The sequence below is a fragment of the Zophobas morio genome, unplaced genomic scaffold, assembly GCF_036711695.1.
Source record: "Zophobas morio isolate AGI-343-1 ecotype UQ-CSIRO unplaced genomic scaffold, CSIRO_AGI_Zmor_V1 ptg000011l, whole genome shotgun sequence".
NCBI lineage: Eukaryota > Metazoa > Arthropoda > Insecta > Coleoptera > Tenebrionidae > Zophobas > Zophobas morio.
In genome coordinates this window covers 7,969,377-7,991,504 of record NW_026972116.1, presented here as the reverse complement: position 1 = coordinate 7,991,504, position 22,128 = coordinate 7,969,377, and the positions used below count along the sequence as shown (strand labels likewise).

Below are 22,128 nucleotides of genomic sequence, written 5' to 3'. Positions count from 1 at the left end.
AATGTGCAAAAAATCTGTAGTACTTTAACAATATCTTTACAATACCGAAGCTATTGTGAGGTTTAATTTGTAACCATTAGCACCGAAAAAATCAACCTAATATATTTTTTCAATCCAATGACATTTTAAAAACCAGTTAACCTGCCAATCAACAATGATTTTTTAATTTCTGTAATAGCAAAATTATCATTCAATTATTTAGTAGTTTGTTGAAGAAAAAAATTAAGAAAACGTACAAGACAATAATGAAATTTGCACATTACTGTTGGTGGTGGTTGAGCATGCTAGTCGCAGGGTGGCTTCAGTTGTTGGTTGGACAATCACTAGCTCAGTATTGCTGACGGCTGGCCGGCAAACCGAAAGGCCTCGGCAACCTGTGGAGTCAATAAACTGTGAAGAAAAACAACACTCACTATACAAACCCACCCCGAAGATATTTTTTAACAATGTCGATAATCCAATATTTAAACAATAATAGTAATTAAAGAAAATCACGTGGTTTCATAAATATAAAAAGTATATAAATGTTAGTGCGATGTATACGCAAGACGTAGTTAAAAAGTTATTGTTCGTGAACTACATGAGGATGGAAGCTGGTGCTGAGGATAAATCCGTTTGGAAAAGAAACAAGCTAAACCTAGAGACTTCATTTACTCGAGAAAATGCGCAAAATCATCTATTTTGTACGTCGATAGGTTTTACGTTGATCACAAGTTCGATATTTATATAATATACATTTGCAATAATAGATAGGAGTTTTGCACTAATTCGCACAAACAGAGTTATTGAACTATCGACGTTCAAATTGTTATATACAAGAGAATAAGAAGAAAACAGGTGCTCTAGATTTTATTTTTACAACGAATATCCATCTTCCTGGCGCGTAGATCTACAAGATTGCGATGTAGGTTATAGCAAAAAGGATCCAGTGAGTGTGCGACATCTACTGCCGTGTTAGATCACTATCTGCTTAGATCTCGGGGACTTTCCCGAGTCCATAATTGTTCACATGTTGTTATTTATAATACAGAGACTGACGGTTAGTGTCACAAAACCGTGTACCAGACACTCGTGCAATTAGTTATTAATATAATCTAATACATATTACTGACGAAATGTACGCACTTTATTTCATGATGTCTTTCGAAAACAATACTTTGATGTAGCTATATTGTATTCATATGTATTCAGAATATGCTCAGTTAAATTGGGTCTGACTCATTTATTACTCTTCTATTCGATTTTGTAGCGTTCGCGCCCAACCCACCGTGATATTTCTAATTCGAAATTATTAGGTTTATAAAGATCTCCATCATTTTTGACATTCATAAGATTAGTCGTGGTAGGGTTCTCGGCACGGTTTGTTTTGTAAAGTATGTAATTCTACTGGCGTTATTTGTAAGTTATTTCTTATTATTGGGCTTCCTACAGACTTGATCAAGTCTCGTTCGTATCCAGTCTTACCATTAGTGCAAGCTGCTGCACATAGACCGTCATCTAAGACACTACAACGATTGGAAGTCATTGGTGATTTAACTGAGTATACACTACTTAAGAAACATTTTGGTGAACCCTTTCGTGTCCGTGATCTGTTAAGAAAAATTTAATCACATCACACACCAATCATAGTTTGTAAGATTTCAAAAAAGTTAAACTATTTTTGTAGGTGCCAAAATGTTTCTAGTTATTGAGTGTAAAAAAGTATAACATTTTCATTGTGTTTGATTGGCATTGCAGAAAACGTTGTACTAAAAACTAGTTAAATATAGTCGTCTGAGCTGACGTAAACCATGATTGTAAAAATATATGTAAAATAAATAAAATCGCCGGAAATAACACAGTGATTGTTACTATTAAAAATTCTACGCTGTTCTTGTGTTCCTTCGTTCGTTTTTATTGTCCATTTTGATAAAACTTATTTTGAAAATTGTCACTCTATGTATTGTAAAGACATGCAGAACACCAAGTAGAAGTGCTCATAATTTCCTTCAAATGTTGTAATTGTCTTCCCAAACGGTCATTGTGTTTTTTCGCAAATAAATAATCTGTACTCTAGGATAGCTTAACGAATTATCCTAATACTGCAACGTTGTCCGTTTGCCTTATTTTTCTAAACGTCCTCCTAGTGGGCTACATCCCCCCACATTTCTTCCCAAATCGCGACGTTCGCCCCCTTTTCCCAGAGGGCGCTCGTTGATATCCTCAAAAATGGGTAGCAGCTCACTAGGACCGTCCTTCTGTAAAGAAAGTAGTGGGTTTGGTTGGTTGCAGTAGCGTATGCACTCAGTCAAAGTAGGCCTCGGCCAACACATTGTTACTTAGGATAAATCATTATTTTTAAATATTATCCACTCGCGATAGATATTAAATATTGTATGTATGTATTCATACATATGCAGTTGCCAAGTGACGGTGTTAGGTAATTAGTCACTGTCATATACATATAATCACTCACAGCCAACTGTCAAACAAAAAGTCTCCATAGGGATGGGAGATACAGCTGGGGCGGTCTAACTTAGAACGACCAACAGTGATGATCAGATGTCACACAATTTCAACTACATTCTCTTTTGGTGGTTTTAAGTACCCCACCTCGAACTGTATTCCAATCTCTCCATTTGCCTTAATTGTCGTGGGTAGGCCATCTATCGGTCGCCTTTCCACCTTTAAGTTTCCTTGTTTTTACAGAGAGTAATTCTTTGGCAGTTGACCCAACTGAGCACTGCGCGGCTTCCATACTACCCACACCTGCAACTGCGTACGCGCACTTTGTTATAACGAGTTGTAGAGACTCTAGGTAACCATCATGGGCATGGCGTGATCTACATCAGTTGAAACGTTCCGTAATTTTTCATATAACATCCAAATCGAGGTCTCTTTGTGCCCGCGATGGTCAATAAAATACTGATTAACTAATAGTTTTCGGATAGGAAGAGCGATTGTTGTCTTTTGTTTATTTTTTAAAATGCCCTCGTACCAAAAATCCGAAAATTGTTACTTACTCAGGACGACAAATACACATGATTGTATTTCGAATTCTCATCTCCATCAATATGTTATTTGTTAAATTAAAAAAGCTGTTAAGTACTGTTAAGTATAAGGATAAGAGGAAGTCGCATTTTCTGTAAAATAATGTATCAAAATGCTCACAGCGACTAGGCTCGACTAATAAAGAGTATTCCACTGTAAACCTACTCCTTTTTTCACACTGGACTTTAGGGTTTAGTTAGTCGCCACGGTCCTTTGCTCGAAAAAGAAAAACCGTTTTGAATATATATAGTTTTCGAGCAGAGGACTAGCTCAAAGTTTTGTTTTATAAAGAACTTGAGTTCTACGCAATATCTCGTTGATCTAATTAAAAGCAGAAATATGTTACAAAGTGTTTCATATACTCTCTCATTTACCTACACACACTTAACACATTCCCTAACAACTCATAGAAAACACATTTCCGACAGAAAAGTGTATAATCGATAAATTTTAAACCACACGATTCATAACAACTGTCCTCTACACAAATTCGACGAAGTGTAACTGCAACTAACTTTCTTCAAACGTATGGAATCCGAAGATCATAAAATTTTACTGAAGTGTGTACTCCTCTTCGAAATTAAAGCATTCAGCGTAATAAGAAAACAATATAACTCTTACTGATAGCAGCATGTTTTACTTAAAAAGTTGTAAGAGTCGTAAATGGAACTTGTTTAACTCGGCTATGACATAACTAACTGTTGTCTTGGAAACTACACCACCACTTGTTTTCAAATTTTATATGTATGTTAGCAATATCGTGTGAATGTGATGATGTTATCTCATGTATTGTTTTAATTTGTTTAAATAACATACTCCTGCACTTGTGGTTTATGAATCCGTGTTGACTTTTTATCACAGACATTCAGATTTTTGGAAAAAAATAAATTGGATAACAATTTTAACGATATTTTAAAATTTAACTTTGAAATTGCAAAACTGAATGCTCTGCAATATTGCAAACATTTTAAGGTTATCGGAAGCATGGTAAATTGTTCATCAAAATTTATTCGTTTATGCTGAACCCGGCCCCAATTGTCGACGTTTTCTTAACAATTTTACCGAATACAGGTTTTTTAAATTTTATAAAATAACATACCTCCGTATTTGTGATTTATGAATCTGTATTGAATTTTTATCCTAAACATCCAGACGTTTAATCAAAATTGTACGACAACATTTTACAATAATTTAGTTTGAAAAGCGGAAAACCGAATGGTTCAACATGTTATCACAAACGTAAGCATGGTAATTTGTTAATAAAAGTTTATCTCCTCACTACCCCAAATTGATAACGCCATCGTCAAATTTTGCCCGCTATATCCCATCTAAAATGTAAAAAACATTAAGAATTTGTATTTGTGGTTTATCAGTGCATTAATTTTTTTTTTTACTTTATGTGTAGAAGTAAAATTAAATATTACAATTGTTCAAAGAAGCGGAATATTTTGGGCTGTAGTACAGAAGCGAGGGAAGTTCTGTCGAAATAACCTGTGACATTTTTTTTTAATACCAGGTTTGTTGTTGTCTAAACAACACTTTTTTAGGAACGTGTTCAAAACTGTTTCAAAATTAGGGTGTCCTAATTAAAAAACATGAGAAAACAAACAATTTGCAAATTCAATCGCCTCGTATAAATACGTTCAAATCTTCTACAAAATTCCAAGCTTTCATATTTAAAACTCGTGGGACGAAATTTTTTTACGCACGAATGAAAATATTTTAAAATTTAAAAACTATTGATCAAAAACTAGTTGTATCTAACATTATGCTTTTCGTTATTTTTTTTTTTTATATATATAAAAAATATAAAACTGTAAAAATATAAGGAGTTCTATTAAAAACCTTGGAGTGCAGCATATATACACTTGAAAATATTCTATTTCTTTGATGGTGTTTCGACGCATTGAATATTATTTACATTTTTGTAAAATACTTTACTACGATAATTCAAACAAGCTCACATGTAGTTTTTTTTTTTAGTAAAGGAGGCTTGACGTAATATTGGTAGCATACTTCCTATGCATTGATGTTTTTTTTTTCAAACTGAACATATGAATTATTACTTACTTTCATATATTCAGAATTAAAAAAATATTCCCTTATAGGTATATATAGGAAGGTGTCATTTGAGAGTTAAAAACTCTCGCATAACTCCAAAGCGGCACAAGATTCCGCATTGTAGTTTGAAGCATTGGATTCCCTGAAGCTTTCTTCTTCTACGACCAAATTTTAACACCAGATACTTTATTAATTTACTATAGAGAGACTAATATACAGAAAAACATCTTTTGAGAATTCAAAAACAGCCTTTATTCAAATTTAAAATTTTTTCAAACGGTACAAAATTTCTCACTGAGGTTCCAATAATTCGATTTCTTAAAGCTTTCTAGTTCTGCGAGCAAATTTTCAGACCGAACACTAGTATGGAGCAACCAATATAGGAATGTATCAATTGAGAGTCAAAAATAAGCCTTTTCTTTAAACGAACAAGACATAATTCCAAAACGGCACAAGATTCTGCATTGCGGTTTGAAGCATTCGAACTTTGTAGCTTTACGAGCAAATTTTCAGACTGAATACTCGATTTGTTTAATATGGAGAGACTGATATAAGGGAAGGTACTTTTGAGAGTTAAAAACAGCATTTTTTCGAACTTAACAAGACGTAACTCCAAAATGACACAAGATTCAGCATTGAAGTTTACAGGACTCGATTTTCTGAAGTTTTCTAGCGCTATGAGCAAATTCTCAAACCAAATACGTACTCAATCCGTTTAGCTTGAATGTTAAAATACAACTTCAAGGAGATAGACTCGTAACTCCCAAACGGCATAAGATTCCATATTCCGGTTTGAAACATTGGATTTCCTGAAGCTTTTTAAAGATTTGTGTTTAGCACTTGTTTAAATACACTTTACATATCTAAGATTTTGACACTAATTTGCTTTTTGCGTAGATTCCTAGCTCTTAATCTTATAAAAATGACAAAGCCAATTAGTAGCCATACGAGGGGGTATTGATATATAGTTAGCCTTGTCCACTCCTCATAAAAAAAATGGCAACTGTTGCTATTACAGTAACTAGGATGTTTGACACATAAGTGTACCTAGCATGTACCAAATTTGATGGCAAAACGTTTAAAGGTCTTCAATCAAACATTTTTTTTTAACCATATCAGGCAAAAATTGCACTAATGTTGAAGAGGATTCACCCAACTTTTCGGATCGAATTATAACAATGGATAAAACATGGATCCATCACTATGATCCAGAGCCAAAAGAGCAGTCGAAAGAGTGGAAACATAGAGAGTCTCCTTCTCTCCTTCCCCAAGAAATTCAAGTCTCAGAAATCTGCAGGAAAGGTCAATTTTTTGGAACAAGGGTAGTAGAATTGTAGATTACTTAGGGAAGCTAGCAAAACTGTGACGGGGTCATATTATTCTTCATTATTGATTAAATTGCGAGAAAAAATTATCGAAAAACATCGCGAAAAATGTCTGATTGCCTTACAGAAATTTAACGAACTACACTTTGAATTGGTTTACCATCCCCCATATTCGCCAGATTTAGCCCCTTCTGACTATTATCTATCCCTTTCCCAAACTGAAAAAACACTTGAAAGGAAAGAGATACTCGTCAAATAAAGAGGTGATCCACATCGTAGAGTAATAGTTTGCAGATCAGGAAAAATAATTTTATTTAAGAGGATTAAAATTACTTTATGACAGTTGTATTAAGCGTATAAATTTAAATAGATTACATTGAATAGGTACATAAAATATAGTTTCATTGTATGGCTTCTCCTTCTATGGGAGGCTAAGAATTTATCAATACCTCCTCGTATATGATAAGTATGTAGTGTGTTTTGAATGTAGTAAAAAATCACCCATAACAATTAATGGTTGAACTGTTAAATAAACCAGAGTTTAAAGTTAATCTTCAAGGAAAAGGTTTTTATACTTTAATGTATGAAAATCAAAATGCTTACATTAAACGAAGTATGTTCCATAAGTCTAACATTGGAGATTACATCTCTTCAATTATTTCAGTTTAACAATACACTTCCAGCACTTCAAAAACCAACAAATATTGCCCATTCAGTTAAAATGGCTCTTCAAATCTGGAAGGTGACAAATAACAACGCTTATTTGATAGAAGATCCCTTATTATTGCGTAAAATGGATAATAACCTGTAAGGTTTTAACCCCCGATGAAAAACTTTGAAGCCTTTTTCTGTTTGTGGTACTGTAGCTCCTAAACGGATGAACCGATTTTTTTTTGTGCACTACTTTAATCAAGATGGTTCTTAGCAATGTTTGATGATAAATAGTTCACCCATTTCAAGATCATCGTCTCGCGTAAAGCTGGGTCGACAGTTGCATCGAATTTTAACCAATTTTAGATTTTTTAAGAGTACATTTTTTGTGTTTCTTCATCTGTTTTTTTTGCAACTATTCGTTTTTTACAACCTCAAGTTAAGCTCAGCTTAAGGAAACTAGTTGATTTTTAGTTAAATAAATTACTACTTTTTAAGCGATAAAAACAGTTTTCCTATGTGCTGTTGTATTTTAATTTACCATTAGCAATACCAGATGATTAAATTAATATTTTATAAAACATACATTCTTATGCAGAAAACACTACCCACTTAACCATAGCTTCTCTGTTTTTCTTTTATTTAAGTGAAACGTGAAGTTTACTGCAAAAATTATTATTAATTAATCAAAACAAAAATATTAAATTCAGCTTGGGGTTAAATAGAAGCTTCTTGTTAACATAAGAATTTAAAAGCCGGTATTAAAACCATTAAAATATAGGACCATAACAGCACTTACGGTTTTTCAGAAATAATATTGGAAGACTTCTTATTAGCCAATAATTAATTACATACTGTAAATTATGAAAAGACTTAACGAACAGTACACTTAAAATTCGAAGACACAAAACGTAAATATGACCGGTGCTTTTATTTGAATTCAAAGTTTACTACAAAAATAACCACAGTGTGCTACTTTTGGTTAGTTACAAAAAACTACGAGTATGAATAAAAATGAAATTATAGTAAATTTAAAGAATTACTTATGAAATAACCATCGCCAGCGTATTTGTCAAATCTAAACATCTAAACGAATAATATGTCCATCACTTCCAGCGACATAAATGTGCCCTTTTGCACCATCTACCATACTATTGACAACGAAATCCACAGCAAAAGAACCGTCTGCTTTTAGAGAATCATTTTCAATTTTCCATTGCTTCACAACTTTATCCCATCCACCAGTGAACAAAAGAATACTGCCATCCCAGTTTGCAGCTGCCCCTCCATTAACAATCATATCGTGTGCTCCCTAAAACAAATTTTAAAAAATCATAATTATAATAACAATAATTATGAAATAACTTACAGCAATTGTTGATACTTGTTTGAAATGTTGTTTATCTCCAATGACGTTTACAAGGATATCTCGACCGTCCCTGCTCATGAATATAGATTTATCATCGACTAAGAGCAAGGGCCCTCTACCCACAATTGTAGCGGTTACGCCAAACTGTGGCTTTTTCCCTACAACTCAAATGATAAATCCTTCAACAACTTGAAAACTCAATGGTTCAAACCTTGGAGATGCAAGTCTGTAACAATAACATCATTATCTTTGGCAACAATTACTAAATTATCTTTCACAACCAGATCTTTAACTGGTATAGCCACATTAATGGACCCATAAAATGTTTCATTTTTATAAATTCTCATCTAAAAATCACCAATGCTACAACTTACTGAACAAGAATGTTTATGAAACTTCTCACGTTTCCGTTATCATCCCCCACGTACAAAACTCCTTGATCATACTTCACTTTCCAAAATTCGACTTCTTCGTCTTTTATCAAAAAATCTTTTTCTTTTAGGCTATTAAGGTCCCAACTTCTCACAGTCCCATCGTTTGAACAAGTGTACAAAGTATCGTCATTAGCGGTTATTGAAAAGATGGAGCAAGGATGTGCCTGAACTTCTTGAAGAAATTTCAGATCAGGAGACCAAACCTAGAATGAAGTGATACTTCGTGTCTTTTATGTACATAATTAAAAGCGAAATATAATACCTTGACTTTGCCGTCATCAGCAGCACTATAAAGTTTTCCTTTATGAAATATAATTTGGTTAATATCGTATTCGTGTTTATTAGCATCATCGACTCTGCAAGCAACGTGAAGAGGCATTTTCTAGAAAATAATCATATGTTGTGGGCATCACACGAAATGAAAGTACAGACATGTTTCTTCAATGCGGAATATTCTAGAATTCAATTGGTGTAGACTTTTTTAACTCTTTATTAATAGTTAAAAGCATAAAGCAGTTATAGCTATTGCAACGGAAATACTTACGATAGCAGAATACGAAAATTCTTGTGCCGAAACTAAACACAGGAATTAGTACAGTTGTAAAGTCAAATCTTTAGTCAACTGTTGCCTTCTCGAAAGATTAATATAGACTGCGCTTGGTTATTTTTAAACTCGTCGTATGCCACTGGTGCGTTTTGGTATTTACTTAATTCAGCATCGACTTAAAAATATTTAACACGCGCATCATTACAAACTTTTCTGGCGTATGTATTAAAATAAATAGTTATTGAATATGAAATTAGTTAAATATATAATATACATTTATGTTGCAATTCGTACAACCATAGCTCAGGTATTTTAAACTACTACTCTAGAGAGTTACTGTTATTTTCTCCTTATTTTTTTTTCACTTTTAAATTCAGCAAGCAACCAGCTATATATAAACTGATTTTTCAAATAATCTAAGACAACTACTTTATTTTTAAATCCACGTGAAACTAAAACGGTGTTACAGTCAATAAAAACAACAAAGTGCTTTCTAAAATTCTATTCATACTTTCATTAGTAGTAGATACAATTTATCAATCAGTTTACACACCCATTACTTCTTCCCTTTTTTCTTTTTCTTTTGGGCGTCGGGCCAAGGAAACCCTCTTGATTTAAGTAAATCTTGAACATTGTGACAAATCGTATACGCATTTTCCATTGCTGCTTCAGTGAAAATATCCACGGTACACCTTGAACTTTTCGCTCTTCCACCTTTACGACCTCCCTTCTTCGTTTTCACCGTTTTTTTCTTGTCTCCATTTTTCGCCTTGCCTTTCTTTTTCTTACCTTTACCAGCCATAGTGTTAACGAAGCAAGTTTTTTTCTACCAAGATAACCAACACTTATAATACTGCTACCCACCCTTAAAAAACATTCGTTATCGATTAAACACAGAGTACACACCGTTAGTATCTTGGATACGTTTTTAGTCAATATGCAAGAAGTAAAAAATACTGTACCAAAATTTGTATGTAGGCAATACGTTTTAGAAATAGCCAAAAGTGGAAACGGATGTTGAAAAAGATCAGTTTTTACAAGAACCAAATAGATTTAAGGGATTTTCTTACAGAATAAAATGCGAAATCTTGCATCATTATGTAATACTACCTAAATCCAAAAATTTGTTTAAATCACGCAAAAGGTCACACAGAACTTGTCTTTTCCTTTAATGGAAGAGGCTGAATTTCTACCAACAGAAAACAGTTAAAAATCACAGCTAAATATTCTTTAATGGCTGAAGAAGAAAAGATTCCAAAACATTTGTAGTAAAATGCATTTCATATCACTTTTTCTCTCTTGAGAATAATGTCGTTACTCTAAATAAAAAAACTGAACCCTTCATTGTTATACAAGACAATTCATAAACTTATTATTTTATTAATCACATATGCACATTAACCTAGAAATAAATATAGACTAAGTTTTTCCATCGTATACTATAACAATGCAGTTTAAAAATAATCTATAGTGCTTTTCTGTGGTTTAGTACAATGTCATGTCAAAAACGTCACAACAATATTTATTTCGATAACACGATTAAGATAGGATATGGTTCAAAGTTTATGTTAAATGAGTATTGCCGTTTGGTACAACGATATTTACATAATTCGAAACAGAGATCGCACCTAGAAATTTAACTTGAAAAAATTGGTCGAAGGCTATTTCGACAGAACTTCCCTCTCCCTTGAAGTATAACTGGACAAATTCAGCTCTTTAAAAAAATTATAAAATTTGATTTACGATTTTCGTTTGGTGATAACCTCTGCAAAGTAGTAACCAGCGGCATAAATAACGCCCCCGCAACCCCCGCACCGTACGGACAATGTAAAATATATTCGAAGCGCTTAACTAACGGGATAAAATATCCTTCAGTACTAGGTAATAGCAATCTGAAGCTCAAGGGATTATTTATGTACATACGATTACATCGAAAGAATGTCACGTAGAAATTAGTTTGATTTGAATGAGTTTATGTTCTCAAAAGAGGACTAAAACTATTGACTAAACCACAGTCGAACAAAATGTTCTGAATATTATAATTCTAATTTTATCATTATTACATAAAAAAGACGTGCGTATTCTCACAATTTCGAGAAAATGGGGTTATTCCCTCTTAATTTGACCAATTAAAAATTTGTGATGACGTCATCAACATTTTTGCAAGGACACATATATCAACTTGGGTTGGTGCAGTGTAATACAAAAAATAACAGAATTGTATTACCAAAATTTTCTGTGAAAATGGAACGAGCCGTTTTTTTTTTAGGTAGGTTGTGATTTGCATTAGTCCTGTCTTGAGTTGCGTAACAAAAATCCCTAGATCTCTTTACTGAGTTTTTACTTGTCAAATTCTGCATTTATATTAGGAATATCATGTAGATGATAAAACGCTAACCAAAATTTGTCTAATCATTCTCACTAATAATGTGATGACGTCACTTCAAAATTGTACACCTTAAATAGGTTTTAAATTGTAAAAAATAACATAGTCCTACACATGTAGTTTATGACTCCGTGTTGAGTTTTACTCGAAACGTCGAGATTTTTGGAAAAAAATCAAAATCATAAAACAACATTTTGTAATTTAATTTTGAATCTGCAAAACCGATTGCTTTGAAATCTTGCAGCTGTTTTAAACTCATGAAAAGCATGATAAAATTTTAATCAAAATATAATTGCTTATCCTCTCCAAAAAATTGGCGAATAAATGGTATCTAAAATGTCCAAAATATGATAAGTGTATACCTGTGATTTATCACTCGATTCATATTTTTTGGATTTCCGTATACAGGTTGACTCAAAGAATTTCATGAATTCGTGAATTTATTTTATTAATTTTATCAGGGACTGCAAACTCGAATGTTTTGAAATCTTGGAGATATTAAGTTATCATAAGCATGATAAATTTTTGATCATCCCCCAAAAAAATTGATGACGTCACCTGAAACTATTGGCTGAATAAATCTGATCTTAAAAGTGCAAAATTTGATGGATCTATACTTGTGATTTATCACTGCATTAATATATTTTAGATTTGCTTATGCAGGGTGTCTCAAAAAATCAATGATTGAGTCAATTTATTTTATTCATTAAATCAAGAATTGCAAACTGAATACTTTGAAAATTGTCGGCCATTTTGAAATTACTATAAGCATGGTAAATTGTTAATCAAAATATATCTGTTTATTCCCCCCAAAAAATTCATGACGTCATCTCAAAATTTTGCCGAATAAATCCTACCCAAAATGTGTAAAATATAATGAGTTTTTACTTGTAATTTATCATTGCATTCATATTTTTTAGATTTACTTAAACAGGTGGCTCAAAAAAATTAATGAATGAGTCAGATTATTTTATGGGTTAAATCAAGAAAGGTTCACTCCATTTTTCTAAAAAATTTTGGGAATACAATACTGTTATCTTTTGTATTACACTGCCCCAATCCAAGTTGATGTACGTTTCCTTGCAAAAATGTTGATGATTTCATCACAAAATTGTGCAAAGAAAAAACTGAACTCAAAAATGCTGGATACGTTTCATTGTACTTCAGATGCTAGGGAAGTTCTATCGAAATAACTTTCGACCAATTTTTTCACTGTATACCAAAGAACAAAATTCGCAAAGTAGGTATAACAGTTTTAAAAACCGTTAATCATTTAAGTGAAATACTTATAAACATAAACATTTCTCAAATTAACACCTTTAGAAAATATCCATTTCGCCGGAAGCGTAGAGAGAGCATCGGATTTTTTGCTACAAAAAAGTTGAAACTGGAATATACAAGATTTAAAGATTACTTAACACAATTTTATTTTTTAAACCAAATACAGCGTGTTATTAAAAGGTACTTACAAAATAAAATCGGCAATTGGTCTCGAAGTCTGGGTGCTAAAAGTAAAAAAAGTGTCCTCCTTTTAGAGATAAAAATGATTAAAATTTATGTCCAAATTCGTTGAACGCCTCTGATAAAAAGGTCATCTTTCGTTTCTATAGCAACAAAAGGGTCTCTTATTTTTTTTATTATTGTTACAGTTGCTAGGATTTATTAAAATAAATTAATTTTACCTATTTATCCTTCAGTAGCGTCTAAAAAGATTGAATAGGGGTTAATTTTCCCCTTATAATTTTGATAACACAAATTAAGTTTTTCAGGCTTCTTAGACTACGCGAAGAACTGTCAATTTTGTTGTACGTACCTTTCCATAACATCCTATGTTATATTTTTATAATTTAAATTCTTAACGAAAAACGAAAAATACACCAACAAGTTTCAAGATATTTGTTTGCTATAATTCAGAGCTTCACTATTTTTGTAAATGGGACTGTGTAATTTTACACCAAATTTAATCTTAGCGTACATACATATAAAAAGCTTAACAACGTTTAAACTTATTTACACAGCGTGATGCAAATGATCTCTTTTCATGTTTTTCACATATAATACCTTTTATTTTATAGCAGTTTCGAACTTACTTTAAAGTAACATTTTTTTGATAGGAAGATTTGTTGGGGTTTATCTTTAATAAATCTAAAAATAGCTATTAACTTAACTTCGAAAAAAACTTTATATATATGTACTTGAAAATAATAAATACCATTTGCACAGGATGCGTCACCAAATAGAAGAAAACCAAGTGAAGTGAAGGTACAGTTCTTTGGTGACCAAGCACGAAAATTATTTTTGACTGTACAATTTGTTGTGTTTTTAAAGTGGAACACGCACCTTAGTTTTTTCGAATTGAACATCCTATATATTTTTACATCTAATCTTCTAAAGCTTTATAATTTAATTTTGAAATTCCGTTGCTACAATGCCACGTGATTCAAACTCCCTTAAAATTTTTGGCAATGGAATGGTTCATAAAAAAAGTTACAATAGAGTTATTTTCAAAACCTATGTAACAATAACAATATTACAAATGCAATAATACAAATTTAACGTCCGTGAAAATTGTATTCTTTTTAATGGAAATAGGCGTCATATAGATAAAATTTATTTTAGTTGGAACGAATAAGAAAATGTCTTGAATAACTTAATTTCAAGTAGGTAGTTGTGTTAACGCAAAGTTAAAACTGTTATACTGTTATTGGGTTATAAGAAGCAGTGTGACTGTTGTTGCTAGGTGGAAAATTTAGCTTGCGAACACATAGAATCCACATGAAACTGGATCATAAACCGATCAATTTAGTCTATCAATAAAGACAACGGCTAATTTTGCTTTTAATTGGTAAAAATATATAACTAAAATCAAACAGTTAACATTAAAATAAAGAACAAACTTTCATTTTCATCGTATTTCTAGGGACGTCAAAGAAGTAATTTTCTGAGTATACCAGGTAACACTTTGATTAGTGTTATACTTATAATAAAGTTAATTTCATCTTTCCTAAAAAAATTATAAATTGCATAACAAAAGAAGATATGAAAAAATTAGTCATAAAAATTTAATTGGTAGGAAAATTTATTTAGAAAATAAACTAGATCAAATCGTAAACTACTTAAATAAACACTACATAAATCCACAGTCCATATGAATGAAACATATAAAGAGAAATAGAGCGAATGTCGTTTTTATTGTAGAGGAATTTTTCTTATATATAAACCTCCACTTCTACACATATGTCTATTCACAGAAGTTTTACGTCCGCCAAGCAAAATAAGCAACATCTGTTATTTTTCCATCACTTCAACACAATTGTATCTCATTCTTGTCGAAAAGCCCACTAATCAGCGGCCAATATATCATTTACTTAGTATCAATTTAACCCAATCCTATAAATTTCCACCAGAAAATAAATTCCGTGCCAAAGTTGCAACCGCCCTACTTTCGACAAACGCTTGAAATACACCACCGCGCTTCACACAGAGATACCGCCAGTCAAGTTTCAGAGTTTCACTTACTTACACCATGGGGAAGGTACCAGGAGTAGGCATCGACCTAGGCACCACATACTCCTGCGTGGGCGTGTGGCAGCATGGCAAAGTCGAGATCATCGCCAATGACCAAGGCAACAGGACCACCCCCAGCTACGTGGCCTTCACCGACACGGAGAGGCTCATCGGAGACGCCGCCAAAAGCCAGGTATTTTTCCCTTCGGTGAATCAAGCCGATTACTTCATGAGTTATTTTTGAGGTGATCGTGCAAAATTTGCTGTAATTAGGTTGGATGAGTGCCAGGTTCAAAGCGAAACTGCATGTTTTGAATGAACTTTTTCGTAAAATTACGAGTGAAAAATATGGGAAAATCGGAGGTTTTGTGTGTTTGTTTAAATTTAAAAGGAACACATGTTGGGTTAAAGGACATGTGTTCAGATTGGTTATTTAATTGAGATGTTTATGGTAGCTTTGGGTATTGGGAAAGGTCATGAACCATATTTGGACACTGAGAGTCTTGGTGCGGTAATATGACAAATATTTTGACCAAATAAAGACGTTCACTAGATCACGCGCGCTTTATGTTTATGCAAATATTTGGTATTATGCAAGTGGGTTGTTTTTGTAATACTTAGATAAATAAATAAATGGGTCAATCAGACATAGATAATTAATGATATTATGAAAAAAATAAAAAGATTTACGGGTTTCAAAAGGAAGTAATCACCGCTAGATACTAAAAGCAGATGTTGCTGAAATATGTTGTCGACAAAAATAAAAACAAATTTTGAATTTGCTTCTAGTGAAAAATTCCGAACAACTTGAAACTTAATGCTTTAATTTTTCGAAACAGTAATACCATCATGAATGTTATATTTAATGGAATATATAATGTTTGTTTTTTGTTTATCAAATCGGGTAATAGTAATGAAGGTAAAATTATATTTCAGTTGCCTGGGGCTTTTTTGGAATTTAAATAGCATGTGACAAATAGCTGCCGAAAAATGATGGAATAAATTGTTTTTTTTTAAGAAAAACGAATCATTTGCACAAGAAACAAATGTATGATTTATAATATTGTGTTGGTGTAGTTTGTGAGTATGGAATTCATTTTTCGATACAGTAATATTTTGATATGTTCTGTATGAGACTTTTATTAGCGTAAGAAACTGTAAATGTTTTCTTAAAAAAAACCTTGTACACGTAATTTTGTTTTTGTACATTCCATTAGCCATAAATTATTATTAACAATAGATCTGAAAAATTAGGTACTAGATACTCGTAACGTACTTAAGGTATGTCTTTTTCATTAGAGGTGTGTGTTATATTTTCATACATTTTTATTGTTCGTGTTATATTTTGACAGGATTTTTATTGTTCACTTGCTACTAGTTTGAAAAAGATTTTTTTATTGGTAACTAATTTACGTACCAATATTTTTCTAAATCTCTGCAGAACAGACAAAACAAAAATATAGGTATAGAGTGAAAAAATACGATAAACTTTTATCAACATTTTTTGTAATTTCTTACTACCTATTTGAAGGTTACTGTATTGAAATTACTCTTTACGACAACGTCATCAAATTATTGGTAGCGATGATTAGAAAAAAAAAGGCCAATACACAAACAGGAAGCTAGACAAACATTCGAAAATGGGTGACCTATGTTTTCTTACCCTAGGGCTCATGAAACGTCAAGCCAATATGAAAAGAGCCATTCGCTTGATGGACTCGATTGCAGTGCTTCCTTAGCTTATCATACAAATCTTTTACTTTTAATTATTATTAATTTTGTAAAATGTTATTCGTTCGTTCGTAAAAACAAACACAAATGAGATTACATGTTTTTTTTTTTACTATCAATAACAAATAGTTCAAAGCTGGAGCAAGATTAGTAGATTTTGTAGAGAGTTTTGTTTCACGTCGTTTAGTACTGAAAGAAATTAAAAATACAAAATTAAATCTAAGTATAAACATTTTTTGTTTTAATTTCTGTAAAATTAATACTACTACTGAGAATTATGGTTTTGAATTTTTTCATATTATCTATTTACATCATCGTTCATCTCTTCTATTACTCGTTAATGTCGCAGACAATACTTCAAATGAATTCGCACTATTACCTTACACTTGATTTATTAAAATTTTGAATCATTAGCCACTACATTTAATAGTATCAACACAGAGTGACACAAGTGACAGAAGAACTGTGGATATGAACATTCACTTGACTTATAAATGACACCTAACTTTTTGCCACATCGAATTGTGGCTAAAATCAAGTAGCTTATAACCACACCTCGGCATGGCGGAAGTGACACTATATAGCCTATAACTTCGGGAATTCTTAATAACAATTACTACTTTTTCTCGATTTTTTTCAGTTATACGAGTTCTCCTAGATGTTAAAATGCCTTAAAAATTAAAAATGACTGTTCAACATCACAATTTTCGTGATGATCTTGATTAGATAAATCCTGATTTGCATTAAACGCCACTGAGGTTAAGACGTGGGTGAGACTGCACAGTCGGCCAGCCAAATTTATCGCCTGATGTCGCGCCCTCGTTTTTAATATTTGTCTGATTGATTCCCTCACTCGGTTGTGCCTAAGTCTGCTTATAACAAACGAATCTCCTAAAAATTTTAACGCAAATGACGTTCCCTTGTTGTTAAGTTTTTTTCTACGACCTACTTGAAAATGACGCAAGCGCACAAAAACATGACCATATTTGACATAAGATATTTGACTCCTCGCGTGGATTATTAAAATACGAACGGCATTTAAGCTATCCACAAAAAAAATATACAGAATTCTGTGTATATGTTATATACATTTTTCATGTCACAGTTTCATTCGTTAAAGAGGAAGCGGTTGCGACTACTTTACGTTATTTCTTTATACTTTTGTTAATTTCTAATTATATTAAATAATTAAATTTATCGATAGGAACAAAGTTATGAATTCTAACGTGAATCTTACGAGAAATCTCTTAAAATGATACATATATCCCATAACACCACTTTATTTATTACACCACATATTAAACGTATTCTTTTGCAAAAAAACTCGAATTCAGTGGACTAATTTAACTGTGGCAGCAAACAACTGCTTTTAACCCGAGTAAATTTATTATTACAGAAAAGTCATCGAAGAAAAGAGGCAAAGGAAAGTTTTGATGAATTTATTTATTGCTTGCAGATTTCATGAACAAAAATTTACAAACAGGAAACACATAAATGGCTTGATGGATATATACATACTATAACAAAAACGCGAAATCTTGACATATATTTATACATTTCATCATTGTGTATTTTTTGTGTAGTAGTTAGACATTACCAAAAATTTAGGTCAATGTATGTTGTCGGGTTACATTTTAAAAGTAAAATCAATTTAAAACCACAATTTTTTTGACAATCGTATGTGTTGATAAATAGACGATGGAGGTTTCCATGTTTGCATTCTTAAAGAACTCATACTGTCATGCCAAGACAAATGACCTACTTTTAATCAATAAATTTATTAAAATATTAATAAATTTAATGATTCCGTAGAAAAAATCTGCTGTTTACGATGATCTAAATTATTCTGCATTAATTTTAAATGACTTAAGTCTGCCAATACTAATTTTAAAAAATCCTGTGTTTGTTCTAATTTGCTTGAAACCAAAGACAGCAGACATAAATATTAAAAGACAAGAAAAGAAAAATACGATGAGTAATTCGGGATCAAGTTTAAAAATTTGAATGAAATATTTTTATGAACAAGGATAATTAGAACTTAACTCAACTACTTTTACCCATTTTTTTTCTCTTACCAAATGAATACAAAGCGAACCGTGATATTTTATACGGCCAATTCTCGTTTTTTCATTGATTATATTTTCTGGAAACGCCTCGATTTAAACCCACTTTTAAAACACGTGTCTAATTTTAAATGGACACACAAATTCTCTTCCCACGCGTAAGCTGGCGCAACATCAAAATAATTTCATCAAAATCATAACCCGTTCACGTTTACAATGTTAAACGTAAAAACAAATCCACTTTGTCGATTTAAAAAATGAATCATTCGCACTATTTTTACAATCATCATAATTTGTAGGTGGCGATGAACCCAAAAAACACCGTTTTTGATGCCAAACGATTAATCGGACGTAAATTCGACGACTCCAAAATCCAAGAAGATTTGAAACATTGGCCTTTCACTGTTGTCAACGATGGAGGCAAACCGAAAATTCAAGTTGAATATAAAGGTGAAGTTAAAAAATTTGCTCCCGAAGAAATAAGCTCTATGGTACTTACGAAAATGAGAGAGATTGCGGAGACTTACTTAGGAGATAAAGTAGTGGATGCCGTTATCACAGTACCTGCTTATTTTAACGACTCGCAGAGACAAGCCACCAAAGATGCTGGTGCTATAGCTGGACTGAATGTGCTGAGGATTATTAATGAACCAACAGCAGCTGCCTTAGCTTATGGTCTTGATAAAAACCTAAAGGGCGAAAAGAACGTGTTGATTTTTGATTTAGGTGGTGGTACTTTTGACGTTTCTATTTTATCCATAGATGAAGGGTCTCTATTTGAAGTTAAATCAACAGCTGGAGATACTCATTTAGGAGGTGAAGATTTCGATAACCGTTTAGTTAATCACTTCATTCAAGAATTTAAAAGAAAACATCACAAAGATTTGAGTAGTAATACTAGGGCAGTACGTCGCTTGAGGACTGCATGCGAAAGAGCTAAAAGAACTTTGTCTTCAAGCGCTGAAGCGAGCATAGAAATCGATGCTCTTCATGAAGGTGTCGATTTCTATTCGAAAGTTAGTAGAGCCAGATTTGAGGAACTTTGCATGGATTTCTTCAGATCTACTCTTCAGCCTGTTGAAAGGGCTCTAGCTGATGCTAAAATGGATAAAGGGGCAATTCATGATATAGTTTTAGTGGGAGGTTCTATTCGTATTCCCAAAATACAAAAAATGCTGCAAGATTTCTTCTGTGGTAAACCTCTCAACCTTTCTATTAATCCTGATGAAGCTGTAGCGTATGGTGCCGCTGTCCAAGCTGCTATTTTGACAGGGGATACTAGTTCACAAATTCAAGATGTTTTGCTGGTCGATGTAGCTCCTTTGTCTCTAGGTATTGAAACCGCAGGTGGTGTTATGACAAAGATTGTTGAGAGAAACTCCAGGATTCCTTGCAAACAGCAACAGACATTCACTACCTATTCAGATAATCAGAACGCTGTAACCATTCAGGTAAGACCTAATGAAACTTCGTAATAACTCTTGTATATATGAAAAATGCATTTTTAGGTGTTTGAGGGTGAACGTGCAATGACGAAAGATAACAACCTGTTGGGAACTTTCAACCTTACCGGAATTCCTCCCGCGCCACGTGGCGTCCCAAAAATTGAAGTAACATTTGATTTAGACGCAAATGGTATTCTCAACGTTTCAGCCAAAGACATAAGTACTGGTAAATCTGAAAGAATAACTATCACCAACGACAAGGGACGCTTGTCGAAGGCCGATATCGATAGAATGTTAGCCGAAGCTGAAAAATACAAAGCAGAAGATGAAAAACAAAAAGAAAAAATTACGGCCAGGAATCAACTTGAAGGTTATATTTTTAGCGTTAAACAGGTATGGGTGCTAATGGTTAAGGTGCAATTTTTGTAATTATTAATTTTTGACTTTAGGCTACAGAAGACGCACCTGCTGATAAACTCACCGAGGACGATAAAAAGCTGGTTGGAGAAAAATGTTCGGCAGCTTTATCTTGGTTAGATTCAAATCAGTTAGCTGAAAAAGATGAATTTGAGGATAAATTTAAAGAGTTGCAAAAGGACTGTTCTCCAATTATGATGAAACTGCATCAAGGTGCACAAGCATCAGGTGCACAGCCAGGTCCAGGAGGGAAAGGACCTACTGTTGAAGAAGTTGATTAATTTTATAGAAATTTTCAACATGAATATAACCTTGTTTAGTAGGTTTTACAATTTGGTTACTGACTGTAAGATGTAATGAAATGTTTGTCTTTATGTTTATTTTAGTATTAGTATAACATTGAAAAAATTAAAGCTATGGTGGTATTGCATTTACAGCACATAACTTTGTGTTACTCTTTATTGTATTGTATTACTGTTTACTGTTTTCACTAAATGGATTATTTTAGTAAAGCTTATACATAATTAAACATGTAAATAGAAGAATGATTTTTCAGCTTTACTGTTCTTTAAAACCCTAAATTTGCTAAACTGCTTCCAATCTATCATTTAGAATACCATTCTGTTAAGAATAAATTGTCAAATTTCACAATATTGTTTGTTTCATTGCAAGTTAGAAAAAAAGTGTGGTTTTTGCAGTTTCGCAGATTATTTTTCTAAAAATTTGCCAGCAGACTGCGGCAGACAGACAGTGGGAATAAGTACAAAAGATTAACTAAAAGATTCATCATGATGGCCTTATTACAATAACATCTTTGACTAGCATTCAGAACATAAAATAAAATGCTTTAAAGATTTAATATGTTTACAACTAGTTTTTTCTTTTTTGACTAGACTTACAGAAGTAAATCTTTGGTTACTGCATTCATGTGAATAATCTACTCTCTTATTCTTAAAAAAAACCGCCCTTCTAATAACTTTTTATTCCAACATCATAAAGAAGAGCAGCTGGTAACATTAATAACAGACTTATCTCAGTTCGAATTTGTAGAAATAAGAATGTTATCGAGCTTTTAATTTAAAAAACTAAGCAGTAGTTTATTTTCTTTATTTTTTGCAATACTAATTTTTGAATAAAAAATGTGACAAAAATATCATCCACC

The 22,128-nt window shown here is 32.4% G+C and overlaps 3 protein-coding genes across 5 annotated transcripts; 1 reads left to right on the top strand and 2 right to left on the bottom strand.

Annotated features, from left to right (window-relative positions):
* Positions 1-7,979: 7,979 nt before the first annotated feature.
* On the bottom strand, positions 7,980-9,602 carry LOC135127444 (uncharacterized). Of its 3 annotated transcripts, XM_064053884.1 has the most exons (7): positions 9,415-9,602; positions 9,303-9,325; positions 9,133-9,252; positions 8,840-9,073; positions 8,648-8,783; positions 8,437-8,594; positions 7,980-8,379 (listed from the first exon to the last, which is right to left on the bottom strand). In XM_064053884.1, the coding sequence occupies exons 3-7, from the start codon at positions 9,247-9,249 to the stop codon at positions 8,146-8,148; spliced, it is 879 nt and encodes a 292-aa protein (XP_063909954.1). In that variant the 5' UTR covers positions 9,250-9,252; positions 9,303-9,325; positions 9,415-9,602; the 3' UTR covers positions 7,980-8,145. The 3 variants fall into 3 exon arrangements, with proteins under 3 accessions (XP_063909954.1, XP_063909953.1, XP_063909955.1); XM_064053883.1 differs by having other exon boundaries at positions 9,133-9,325; XM_064053885.1 differs by lacking the exon at positions 9,303-9,325.
* Positions 9,603-9,934: 332 nt separating this feature from the next.
* LOC135127443 (small lysine-rich protein 1) lies at positions 9,935-10,320 on the bottom strand. The gene has a single exon (XM_064053882.1). The coding sequence runs from the start codon at positions 10,217-10,219 to the stop codon at positions 9,974-9,976; it is 246 nt and encodes an 81-aa protein (XP_063909952.1). The 5' UTR covers positions 10,220-10,320; the 3' UTR covers positions 9,935-9,973.
* Positions 10,321-15,110: 4,790 nt separating this feature from the next.
* LOC135126823 (heat shock 70 kDa protein cognate 2-like) lies at positions 15,111-21,521 on the top strand. Its single transcript, XM_064052977.1, has 4 exons — positions 15,111-15,503; positions 19,404-20,555; positions 20,613-20,942; positions 20,999-21,521. Exons 1-4 carry the CDS (start codon positions 15,330-15,332, stop codon positions 21,245-21,247), a joined length of 1,905 nt encoding a protein of 634 aa, XP_063909047.1. The 5' UTR covers positions 15,111-15,329; the 3' UTR covers positions 21,248-21,521.
* Positions 21,522-22,128: the final 607 nt, after the last annotated feature.